The sequence below is a fragment of the Equus caballus genome, chromosome 27, assembly GCF_041296265.1.
Source record: "Equus caballus isolate H_3958 breed thoroughbred chromosome 27, TB-T2T, whole genome shotgun sequence".
In the NCBI taxonomy this organism is placed as follows: Eukaryota; Metazoa; Chordata; class Mammalia; order Perissodactyla; family Equidae; genus Equus; species Equus caballus.
Genome location: NC_091710.1, coordinates 14,094,169 through 14,108,099, shown reverse-complemented (window position 1 = coordinate 14,108,099; position 13,931 = coordinate 14,094,169). Strand labels below are relative to the sequence as shown.

At 36.3% G+C, this 13,931-nt stretch overlaps 1 protein-coding gene across 1 annotated transcript; it reads left to right on the top strand.

The window, feature by feature from the left end:
• Positions 1–8,054: 8,054 nt before the first annotated feature.
• On the top strand, positions 8,055–8,924 carry LOC138921069 (olfactory receptor 2AJ1-like). The gene has a single exon (XM_070253243.1). The coding sequence runs from the start codon at positions 8,055–8,057 to the stop codon at positions 8,922–8,924; it is 870 nt and encodes a 289-aa protein (XP_070109344.1).
• The last annotated feature ends 5,007 nt before the right edge of the window (positions 8,925–13,931 follow it).

Here is a 13,931-nt window from a genome sequence, read left to right as displayed (position 1 = left end):
TATTTCCCCTCAAACACACAAGTACACAAACATTCCTTGGTAAAGAAGAGAAAATAAAACTTTGGTTCCTCCCCCAACCACAGAGATAAGAGAATTTCTTTTTAAGTTCCAAGAGAATCTAAATCTTTAAAGTAATTTTCATCTCTAATCTGCAGGAGCTTAAACTGTTCTAGATTGTTGAATAAATAAAACCACAGTTGCAAAGCTGGGGATATTAATTGATTCTCAAGGATGTGATGTAATTCAATGAAGTTACATAGCAGAAGGACTCTACCTCTTCCATAGTCATTCTCTTTGCCGCCGTTTTCATATCCATCTCATACTTTAATACCAGTTGATGAGGAAAATCAGTGCACAAGGCTCACTCAATCCTAACTCCATTGCACGAGCATCAATGTTGTACTGACAGAATTTTCAGAGTATTAAAATTTTCTTTTCCTACACTAGTGAGTATTGAGTTTTCATCGATTTAGTGCCATTGCAAATATTTTATTTACAAGGTGAGTTAATTCTTCATTTTAAATTTCTACCACACTTTGTATCCTTAGTCAATTTTGCTAGAAGTTACCCTTTAGAATCCTGTTTGCCTAGGTTTACAAACATCAAACTTAGTGGCAAACAGACTCACTTGTGCAATACGAACATATAGATAGGAATTTTAGTTAAACAAATAAATATTATGTGTCAGGGAACTATAATTACATATATTCATATTATCTAACACCGATTTAGTTGATCTTTCCATTTAATAATCGAAACACTATTAGCACGCAGATCAGTCAAGTAGATTCATGAAGACTAATTGTTTTTATATACTTATTTTACCTAAAAAGAAAATACATAGATATACTACTTATCTCTATTAAAAATTTCAGAGGCAGTGATTTCATATTTGATAAAATACTTAACTACAAGTAGAAAGTTCGAAATAGAAAATGTATTCATGGAAGTTGTAATTTTTCTCCAAAAACATGTAAACCTCTCCTGCATAAAGTAATCAAAGATTTGGCTCAAATTGTTATATTTTTATGCTATATATGTTTACCTTTTCAATATAAAATTAATTAATATCTGTTATAAAAAATTCCAGTAAATTGGGGCTGGCCCCATGGCATAGCGGTTAAGTTCACATGCCCCAATTCAGGGACCTGGGGTTCATGGGTTCAGATTCCAGGCATGGACCTACATACCAGTCACCAAGCCATGCTGTGGCAGCATGTCACATAAAAAATAGAAGAAGATTGGCACAGATATTAGCTCAGGGACAATCTTCCTTAATCAAAAAGAGGAAAATTGGCAACAGATGTTAGCTCAGGGCACATCTTCCTCACCAAAAAAAAAAAAAATTTCCAAGTAAGTTGATCCTTAAATGTACAACTGGAGTGGAAGCAACACAAATGTCCATAAATGGAATGAATTAATAAGTAAAAAGTAAGTATATGCATACAAAGGGTCATTAGCCTTAAAGCGGAAGGAAATTTTGACACGTGTTACAGCATGGAAGAGCATTATGGAAATAATTTGAAATTATGTCAAGTGAATTAGGTTGTGTTATAAGTTGGTCCCTTTATCTGAGGGTCTTAGAGTACTCAAATGACAGAGACAGAGGAAGAATGGTGTTTTCCAGAGGCTGAGGGAAGGGAGAGTGAGGAGTTACTGTTTAATTTGTACAGAGCTTCAGCTTGAAAGGACAGAAATAGTTGTGGGTGTTAATACTGGTGATGATTGCATAATAAGGTGAAAATATTTAATACCACTCTACTGACAGTATACTTAAAATGTATAAGGTAGTTTCAGAAATTAATTTAAGAAATTTGTCCAACATATTGCAGTTACTAAATTAGCTATTGATTTTAAACAGGTTTAAAGTTCTATGAAACTTGAACAATGAGTGATGGAAATAATGGAAAGCAAGAAGAGCTCAAGTCAAAGAAATGAGTTAGAAGGGCTTTGAGGTCCTTCAGGAAAGTGATACTGAGGGCCGTCCTTAGAGGTTTCATACAGTTTCTAAGGGTGTGGAACACATGTTAGAGATGTGAGGGAGGGCAGAGCACAATGTTTTGACAAATGTCAAATACTTTTGACAAAGAGGGAGTGTACTTCTACAATGTTTAACTTTAGAACAACCAACTGAAACATTCAAGTAGAGTTCAGGCCAGTTTTAAAGGTAGGACTGGACACTCCCCTTCCCCACAATGCACATAAGAAGGATACACATAGCCATCATTTCCCTTCCTAAACAACAGGATGTTACTGAGTGGACTGTGGATGTTGGGGAAATAAATAAGAATTAATGAGGAAAATGATGTTTACTTTAGAATGTGAATTCTAAGACCACAACTCTAGGACCTGAAGCTTTGGTAAGGCCAGATAACCTTGGGAATGTTGCCTAATCTCTGTGAGAAACATACGGGTCTTTGATGATTAAAGAAAATAGTTACTGTAAGATGCTAATAAAGGGAAGACACTTAAAATCTCTCTTCATATTTAAAAATGCTTCATAAGGCTTAGCTGTCATAGAAAACTAGTATATCAGCAGAATGTCTTTTGCTACATTCATTTACATATGCAGATTTTTGGTAATCATTTAATTGACTCATGAACCTATCAAAAAGGAAAAGAAGCGGAATCACTAAGGTAATGTAATTCTACCTTTTTTGTCTGCCCCTCTGTAATATGCAGTCTGCAGAATAATTAGCTTCATCCAACGACTGCAAACACCGGGAAGAGCCGAAGTTGTAGCAAGTGAGGTCCACCAAGCAGCATTCCCTGGAGTTTCCATCTAGTGCCAGAGACCTGTCATAAACAAAACCTTTGACAGCACATTTTTCTCAGGCCCTGAAGAATGAATAAAATATGCTATGTAAAGAGGGAATGATGGAAAAGGAGTCAGAGAAGGAAGTTGTTTTCCTCAAACAAAAGTTTAGTCTCCCTTTGTTTAGTCAATGTTGATAGAGACTCTCTCTTCTCTCCGTGACACCAGGACTCTTGCTGCACCCTGAAGAATACCTGACCTGTCTCAGTGCCCCCACCTACCTCTACACAAGAGATTACGGTCTGTTCCCTTCACTTCCTTCTCTGGATTTCCCCTGGAGACATGGTTCCCCATGTCTTCTTATCAAAGAGGGTGTCTTTTCTCTCTGAGAAGCCACACTCTGCACAACTTTAAGGTAGTAGGTGTCCTCCATATGTCTCCTTGCTCATCCAAAACCATTTGTGCCCCTTCTCTCTGTAAGTCTTCAGGTAATTTGTACTGACCATCTGGATTGAGGCATCACTCCATACCTCTCACTTACTCTGGAGAAAGTGACATTGAAGTAGACACCTGAATGGTGTGAGCAATGGTCAGACACCATTGAGGAGGAGGTTGCTTGTAGCCTCTGAGGTGCCAGCCACCTGGGTGACTTAAATATAAAAGGGCCGAGCAAGAATGTCCTGTCCTGGGCATGTAAAACTGGTAAAGAGAAGAGGACCTTGGGTGGATGTCAGGTCCAGGTCAGAAAGAGATGCAGCGGTTCTGTTCAGAGGACAGAGAGTGCATCTGAACACAGTGAAGCCATGGATCAAACATGTAATCCTGACCCAGCTGTCCAGTTATGAATAAGAAAGAGAAGCAAGGAAAGCAGAGATAAAAGGGCAAGGGATTCCCAAGAAAGGGAGGATTGTAACTGAAATCTTAGATATTGGGAGATTTTGAAGCCCTTAAAAAGAATGGAGAGGACTGTTCATGTGGAAGAAAGAACATAGGTTAGAACAAACATACAAGGAAGACAAGGTTAGTAAACACAAATGCTTCAGTTTCACTGAAAATGGAAACTAAAGATAGGGAGATTTATGTTTTTTTTTTTAAATGTAATTATAATGGAATATACATGGATTGTAACCCAGCAGAGTATTTGCATACTCAAAACTATGTTCCAGGAAGTGTGATCTGGAACAGGACAAAAAGTGTATTTTTATGGGGACAAATTGGAAGCAGAGAATTACTTGAATTATAACTACAATATTATAGTACTTTGAGTTTTTATCTCATAAAATCAAGTGCTAAGCATTTTGAAGAAAACGTGCTGGAATTGTACTAGGTCCATGACCGTAAATTTTACAATTCAATAGGAATGTTAAGGATAAAAAATAATTATCACAGAGAAATTTCCTGCTTTTTCCCATTCCAGATCAATTTTATGAACAATTTTGTGAGTTGTTTCTCATTTATGACTCCACATTGCCATGATCAATAAGACATTACCCTGTGGCTCACAGCTTTCTGCTCCAGAATCCCTGGAGTTTGTTCCCTGAACAACTCGTCCAGGAAGAATGCAGGACCACACATCTTCCTATGCAGGTGCTCACTAGCAGGATGAAGGAATAAGAAGGGTGTATGTCTCCAGTCCCAACACTCTTCTGTTTTCTTTGTTCAAAATTTAGTCAGTTTCACTGGTTTCCGGGGAGCTGAGAAGTGCGTGAAAGCATGTGGGTGGTGCTGAGCCCATACAGGTCTGTTCACTTGAAAGAGGAGGACAGAAGGGACGCTTTAGAGCTGCCACGGCTACACAAGGTATGCAGCTCAAGAGAGAGAATACCCAGTGAGAGGCACTGACATAGATAGAACAGGTGGGAGATGGTGATTTATAGATGGAAAAGGACAATGATAAAGAGAGTCAGGATAATTTTCTGATTTCTGGCTTGGGCAATTGTACATGATGGTACCATTCACTATTTCTGGGACCTTACTTGATTAGTTCAGTGTTGGGAATGATGAATTTGATGTCACTTTGAGGCACAAATTTCAGGATTCTCTTAAATTGAAGTCGTAGCAACAAAGGCTAGACGTAAGACAACCCTGCAATAATTTTTTGGATATGATGCAGTTCCCCAAAAACATGGTTAATAAAAAGATCAAAGGCTAGCATAAAATGGAATTGTGCACAGCTCAGCCAATTGCTTTCAGAAAAAAGAGTGTTACTTTGCTCTCTCACACACATTTGTGTCTATATATTGGTAATAAGCCCAATCACATATTCTTATTCAACATGCTGTGTTGCTTACTCCCTCAAAGACCCTTATGGATACATTTTATTTTACCAAAAAGTGAGTACAATTATATTTCTGGTTCACCACATTAAATGCACTTTATTCAGTTACATTCTGTCATATCCTGGTCCTTTTTTGAGCTCTTTCTCTCTATCTCTTTCTGTCTCCCATTATCTCTATTTCTCTCTGTCTCTCTAATATAGAATAGTTTAAATGCATATTTAAAACATGAGGAAACAATGATAATAATAGTACAGTAATAATTGATATATTAATAGAATAAAAATAGAAACAATAATAATAATCATTGTTTCTGAGTACTTACTATGTGCCAGGCTCTGTTGTGTGTGTGTGTGTGTGTGTACATGTGTATGTATGCATGTAGGTTTATGTGTATGTGTGTTTGATGAGTCTTATTTAATATTCAAAAAGTCTCTGTGAAGTAGGTCCTGTTATCATTCTGACTTTATAGAAATTTACCTCAGATATAGTTTCAAGTCTGATAAGTGTTTTGTATACAGATAGGATGAAAAATGAAATATATTCAGGATGCTGTATGTGCATTAAATTTTCTTGCTTATGTCTTTTCAAATCATTAGGAAAGTTTTAATGTACATTGCTACTTTCTTAATATAATTGAGTTAATAACATACTCATTTCTAAGCTAGTTATTATCTATCATGCATCAATTATACCCATATTCCATATCAACTCCTGTAAATAAGTAATGATATTATTTCCTTTATATTTAGGGTAATTCAGTTAACCTTTGCCTCTCCCATGAAATTCCATTGCATTTGAGTCAATTATCAATAAAAACAATTATTTTGAATCAATTGTTATCCTCCCCAGCAATTCTGATATTTAAAATTTTTATGACAAAACTTATAATTATTATATCAAGTGGGCAACTTATTTCAGGTATTTTATAAAATTTTGAAAGATAAAAATGGTGTTGTCATTTATGTAAATTATAGGTATACACATCAGACAATATTCTCTGGGATTTTCATGCAAATGCTTTTCAAAGTAAATACTTTGCAGGAACAATTGATTTCATGTTTTCTCTCTTTTTTTGTTTTCCAGTAAAAACTTAATATAAAGACATAACACAGGAACATATCAGTAATTGTTTAATCTATTAACGTGTAGTCTTACCAATATTAATAAACATCTCACCTCTAATTAAATCTAAATTAAAAAAATCTGTATTCTTTATTTGTGTAATGAGTGATAGAGAACAGATGTGAAATAATATATTTAAGTCTAATTAAGTCAAAATTAATGGATACTATTATATTATGAAAGTTTTGATAAATACAAAATGATAAAATGTAATTGAGTGATGTGCAATCAGTGAGTAAATGATACATTACGACTATTTTTTAGCTAAGAAAAGATTGGGATATGACTATAGCAAGAAAACAATTTCAAGAAGGGGTGAAATCAATGGACCATTTGAATAATAATCAGCTAAAAAGAGTTTGATTGAATAATTGTAATAAACCTATTAAGTCCTGAGTAGTTTCATAAACAAAACTAAACAATTGGGCCCCATGTACAAACTAGTTGGATTCCTGGTGAAATCAATTTAGGGTCTCACATGGCTTATTCATGAATGAAATCTTTTTTGATATGGGTGTACATCTCAGCACACAGATTTTAATCAGAAGTGGTTATTGCTCGAATGGGGAGGGATATGCCTAGAAAACATAATGATGGACTGTATTTTTATTTACATTTAATTTTATTAATATGAAATGGCCTACATGATTTATTACAATGTTACTCTCTTTCATTCTCGTAACCACTGTCTAAGTTGCCTTAAAATAAAGTGGCTATTTTAGGCTTAAAAAAGGTTATGTAGAAAATGCTTCATGAACAAAGGTTAGTTTTTGCATTGAAGTGGCTGAACTCATTCATTTCTTCTTTCAAGCGGTAAACACTTTGCATATATATAAAGGCAAAAAAATCTTAAATTACACAGTAAAAATTTCTTTGAAAAAAAATCTCAGATGCAAAAAACTCTTGGTTTTTATTCATATTGAGGGGTAGATCATACATATCAAATTTGCAGAAATAATTATACAGTGAAGAGTTAAGTAACTATTATCTATGTAAAAATGATATTAGCACCTATGATTCCCCAGAAAAGAATTAATAAAATATAATTCACTTTCCATAAGTTAATAAAACTGACAGAAATATTCTTATAATGACTATTGATTTTGACTGAAATAAATATTTATTCTTTTAGATTTAAAATATAACTCATGTTTCAAGTTACCACAACAGATTGTTTGTTTTACTTTCAATATTTCATTATTATTATTCTTGGATAGACTTGGATACAATGCACTGCATTTTCTTTAAGTTTTATCTAAATAAAAATTGCATGAGCAAATTGAGTTCATGGCCCATTTATTTATTCATGTATTTCACAAATATCATTGCCAGCCACTGTTCCAGGCATTTGGCTTATTCCAGCAAACAAAAAAAAAGATCTACCATAATCAACATTAAATTCTGGTGGGTGAGATGAGAATAAAGAAAAAAATATAGTTCATAAATTGATTATCAAATATGCTGAAAGTGAAAAGTGTTTTGCAAAAGGTAAAATGAGCACAGTAAGGAGGGCCAGGAAACTGGTGTTATTAGTGGGAGCGTCATGATTATAAGCAGTGTATTTAAGGGTAGAGATCTTGGAGAAGGTGACATTTGGGAAAAGACTCGGCTCAAGTAAAGAATATGGACTTAAGTGTTTGTCACTTTACATAGGGCTGGTGCCCACTCAATGTTATGAATATTGTCAACTGATTCAAACAATTAAATGCCCATCTTGTAAAACATGCCCACTTCAAAAGCTGGTTGAGAGTCCTTAGACTTTCATGCCAAATCATGCATCACAACCTTTCTTTTATTATGCAGATGTATGGAAATGAGTTTGAGGCTTACAGTACTTTTTCTTCCTTTGCCATTTGGCTCATTTATATTTTTATTTTTTAGGTAACATAGGAATATTCATGATGGGACTTGAGAATCACACTTACAGCAGCCACTTCATTTTGTTGGGACTGTTCTCCTCTTCCCAGACAAGCCTGCTTTTCTTTTCCTTTATATTAATTATTTTCATTATGACTGTAGCAGAAAATACAGCCGTGATTCTCCTTATCCACAAGGACCCACGGCTTCACACTCCAATGTATTTCCTTCCCAGCCATCTCTCTTTTATGGATATCTTGCATATTTCCAATATTGTTCCCAAAATTATCGCTAACTTTCTATTAGGCAGCAGAACTATTTCTTTTGCTGGTTGTGGCTTCCAGATATTTCTATCCATCACCCTCTTGGGTGGTGAGTGCCTTCTCCTGGCAGCAATGTCCTATGATCACTTTGTAGCCATCTGTCACCCACTGCGCTATCCCATTCTTATGAATGACTATGTCAGCACCCTCATGCCTACAGGGTCCGGGCTTGTTGGGACTCTCTACTCCATAGTTCACACAGCTTACACACTCCATCTTCCTTTCTGTGGCTCAAGAGCTATTGATCACTTTTTCTATGAAGTCCCTGCAATGTTGAAATTGTCCTGTGTGGACACAACACACTATGAACAAGGAGCTCATGTAAGTGGCATCATTTTTCTGTTCATCCCTTTCTCCCTAATCTTTGCTTCCTATGTCCAAGTTCTTCTTACTGTCCTCCAAATGAAATCATCTGATGCACAGAAAAAGTTGTTTTCCAACTTTTTCCACATGGATGTGGTCGTAATGTACTATGGGCCATTTATTTTCACATATATGAGACCTAAGTCATACCACACTCCAGGCCAGGATAAGTTCCTGGCCATATTCTATACCATCCTCACTCCCACACCCAACCCAATTATCTAGAGCTTTAGGAATAAAGATGTTTTGGTGGCAATGAAAAATATGCTTAAAATAACTTTATGCATAAAAATAGAAAAAATGCTTGATCTGTGCGTTTTATATATTTCTATATTCAATACGTAGTGTAAATCCATCATTAGTTTCTCCTGAGAAGAAAGTTAAAGTCTCCATCTCTCTAAGTATGGAAAGAAGTGGATATTTCCAAACTTTTGATAAAGTTTTCACATGTGATTGTTTTGTAAAAACATACCTCATATAATGTGCTGCTCCCCTGAAATCCTAATTATAATCTCCCAAGGTGCTTATAAAAGGTAAATGATGACCACATCGTCCAGCTTCTTCCCACCAAAATTTTAAGAATTTGTAAGAATTACGTTTTTAGATACAGTTGGGCACATTACATAACAAATGTATTTCCATAAAATCATCTGTATTTTTATGAAATGTAGTAAAATTATACTTCAGAATTCCAAAGAGCTGCTCAGGTATCTAGGATGTCAGTGTAACTGGCTATAATAATAGGATTATAATTATTTTATAATGGAGGGAATACTGTATTCATCAGGATGTCTACCATGAAGACTATTGAATGTAGAAAAAAGTCACTTGCTGAGCTGTATAGGTAAGCAATTGCGTAACGTCAGAGACGAGGTCATCCATGGGGGTCAACGTAAGAAAGACAATTTTCAAGAAACATGGTTTTAATTAACTTTTGACTTTGTTGCATTCTTGTTTGTATTGTTTCATTTTTTATTTTAGTGAAATGGAAATATGACATCAGAGTTAAATTCTTCTTTAATAAAATCATTGTTGTATCTTAGTAATCTTCTTTCTCTGTATTTAGCCCACTGGAGTTACTCATTTGTTCTTTTAACAGATATTTGCTATTTACACTGTTGGGTTGAGGGTTGCTATCATTTTAACTTGTCTGGGATATTCTCACATATTCACATAACTCTAAAATTGAGTCATCTCCAAGGTCTCCATTTAGTTTTCACATATTCCATAGTGTTGATTCATTATATCTGCTTTCTCCATCTCCATTGCCTCTTTTCTCTAGCCAGCCACAGCAAGATTAGATGCCCTTCCCCTTGAACACAATGTACCCATGGGTATCTCTGTAACTATATCATAATGACCTCCTTGTCTACCTTTCTCATGGTGAACTTCTTGAGAAAGAGTCTTCATACACATATTTGTATTTCACATCTTATAAGATTTCCATCAGCCATTAACTCTGAGGCCAGTGTGAACCATCAATATGATTTAATTTTCCATTTAAAATTCAATATTTGGATTCCAAAAAGGGTATCACATCCATAACTGACATTCCCTTATTTTATCAATGCTGAAGTTGTCCTTTTAAGGAAGTGGTTATAAGGTGGGTTACAGGAAACTTAGAATATTCCAAACCAATAAATAGCACATGTTATCATTTCAGAAAATGAAAATAAAACATATTTACTCATTTGATAGGAACTTACTGATACATTTTATATCCTAGTAAGTACAAGGTAGAATAAGCACTTTTATCTTCTACTTGAACTCAAACTTATATCACTATCAGTCCCCATTTTTAAGGACTCTATTCAGGGGGGACATGACTTCATCAAAATTGTGGCATAGATTATTCTTCACTTTTTGACACTTCACAAACCCAACTAGCAACTATAGGCAGGCAAGACAATAGCGTGAGGATTCCAGAACATGAGGGTAGAGGGGAAGCACCACCCTGAACCACAGAGACTGAAAAAGACCACGTTAGAAAGGTAAGAGGAAAGTCGACACTCCAACCACTTTGCCTGTCCCCCCAGGCTGGTACAGTGCCACACCAAGAGGACCATTCTGGGCATGTGGTTTCCTTAGTGGGAAAAAGAAAGCCCAAAGTAGGCATGTATCTCCCCCAGTATTGTGGGTCTCTTATCATCAGGTACACTCAACACTATGTCATAAAGATCATGGAGGCAATCTGCAGGGCTTGACCACCGGAGATCAGTTTGTGATGGAGAAGGAAAGTGATACAGCAATTAGTACTTGGATCTTGGCAAAATTGGTTCCTACTCACAGTGATGTGTAAGTATAAATCCTAACCAGTGGTTTTGCACTTTTACAGAGAAAGATGGTGGCTCTGTCTGATCAAGCAACTTGATGGGCATTTCTTCTTGATTTGGGTCCCCATAGGTGAGCTTTGTGGGCCTTGAAGCCTGTACTTCCACTTCGTAGTTTCAGGGAAACTAATTCACAGCCCCACTTACTGTGGAGTACATCTCTCTGGCCCTACATGACAAAGAAGCCTGGCTGTAGCACCTGGAAAGCTAAGTAGCCCAGTAGCACTCAAGCAGAGAGCCCAGCCTATGGCACTGCCTGAATAAAGACCCAGAATTGTGGTCCTGTCTATCCAGGGAATTTGGTGTGCAGTTCCACCTGATTTCAGACCACAAACAAGTCTTTCTTGCTTTGGAGCCTGTTCTGCCACTAAGTCCAGGATCAGAAGTTAATTCATAACCTTGTTTTATGTAGTGTACAGCCCTCAGTCACCCTACAACCAAAAAAACCTGGCAGAGCACGCAGGAAGCTGCATGGCCCAGTGGCACTTGAGCAGAGAGCCTGGCTATTGGCAAGACTCATCTGCAGAGCCAATCTGGGGATCCTGTGTGGCCAGGGTGCTTAAAGCACAGTTCTGCCTGATTGGGAACCTCAAACAATGAGCTTTGCTTGCCTTGGAGCCTGTTTAGTACCCCTCACCCAGGCATGGAGCTAATTTAGAGTCTTTCTTACTGTCAAATGTATAGCCAGTCCAACCCAACAAGGAAGCCTGACCAGAGAATCCAGGGAACTATGGTGCTCTTCTTACAGCCACCTTCAGAAAAGGGAACCAAGCCAGTGGTCTTATCAGTTTGCTCCCAGCCAGCAACATCTTCTGAACTCAAATCTTAGGCAGTAGCCTCACCTCAAAATAGACCCTGATTGCAACCTCCACTGGAAGAAAGAGGCTAACAGATGACCCATCCAGCACTTCAAAGTGAGCTGACTTGTGAAAGACTATCTCTTCCAAAACAGATCTTTAAAATGTAGAAGAGAAGATGGCTACTCAAATGCACAGATCCCCATTGTAAGGAATAAAAGATCACAAAATAACAGTAAACATGATACCACAAAAGGAAACTAATAAAGCTCAAATAACTGGCCCCAGAAATATAGATATGTGGGGGCTGGCCCCATGGCCCAGTGATTAAGTTAGTGCGCTCCACTGCAGGTGGCCCAGTGTTTCATTGGTTCAAATCCTCGGTGCAGACATGGCACTGCTCATCAAACCATGCTGAGGCAGCGTCCCACATGCCACAACTAGAGGGAGCCACAATGAAGAATATGCAACGATGTACCAGGGGGCTTTGGGGAGAAAAAGGAAAAAAATAAAATCTTAAAAAATATATAGATATGTATAAACTGTTTGACAAAGAATTCAGAATAATGCTCTTACAGAAGTTTATTGAACTACAAGGACACATAGACAACTAAATAATATTAAGAAAACAATACCATGAACAAATGAGAAGTTCAACAAAGGAATAGAAATCATAAAAAAATTCTAGAAGTGAAGAATACAATGACTGAACTGAAGAATTCAATAGAGAGCTTCAATATCAGACTCAATCATGCAGGAGAAAAAAATCAATGACCAAGATGACAGGGCTTTTACAATTTTCCAGCCAGAAGAGACAAAAGAAAAAGAATGAAATGCAGTGTAAAAATCCTACTGGATGCATGGGATACTACAGAGAGAAGCAATATCCACATCATGAGAAACCCAGAAGGAGAAGAGAAAGTGAAAGGGATAGAAAGTATGTTTAAAGCAACAAGGGCTAACAACTTCCAAAACCTGGGGAGTGAAATGTACATCCAGATTCATAAGGCCCAATAGACCCAAATAAGTTGAACCCCAAAAGGGCTACACCTAGACCCATTATATGTAAATTGTCAAATTCAAATACAAAGAGGATATTTTGAAAGTGTCGTGTCTTATATAATGGAAGCCCCATAAGACGACTGGTGGATTTCTAACAGAAACTTTTTGGGCAGGGAGAGAATGGGATGATATATTCAAATTGTTGAAAGAAAAGACTCAATCAAGAATACTATACTCTGCATAACTATCCTGCAGAAATGAAGATGAGAAGATTATTTTCCTCACAAACAAAACCTAAGGAAATTTATTATCACTAGGGTTGCCAAGGAAGAAATTGTATAGGGAGTTCTTCTAGCAGAAAGAAAATTATTCCAATTAATGTTGCAAAAGCATATCAAAGTAGGTTTTAAACTCCCTATTAAGGATAAATATATGGGGGCTGGCCCCATGGCTGAGTGGTTAAGTTTGTGCGCTCAGCTGCAGGCAGCCCAGTGGTTCGTCGGTTCGAATCCTGGGCACAGACATAGCACTGCTCATCAAACCACACTGAGGCAGCGTCCCACATGCTACAACTAGAAGGACCCACAACGAAGAATATACAACTATGTACTGGGGAGCTTTGGGGAGAAAAAGGAAAAAAATAAAATGTTAAAAATAAAGGATAAATATATGGTTGAAGTCAGATTTTCTATATTTAAATGGTGACACATTATACATAAATGACTATTTCAAAGTTAGAAAACAAGTCTATTTCAAAGTTAAAACATAACAATGACTACAATAATTTGTTATTGGATACACAACATAAACATATATTTAAATCTTAATATCAACAATCTAAAATGTGAGGAGGAAAATTAAAGTCCAAAGTTTTTGAATATTATGAAAGTTTAGTTATCAGCTTAAAATAGTGTTATAAATATATTTTATGTAAGCCTCACAGTAATAACAAAGGTAAATAATTGTAGTAATTACACTAAAGATTCTGATGAAGAGTGAAAGCATACTACCAGAAAAAGTTATCAAATCACAAAAATGACAGTAAGATAAGAAGCAAGAAACAACAGATCTAAGAAGAGCCAAACAAGATGGAAATATGCCCT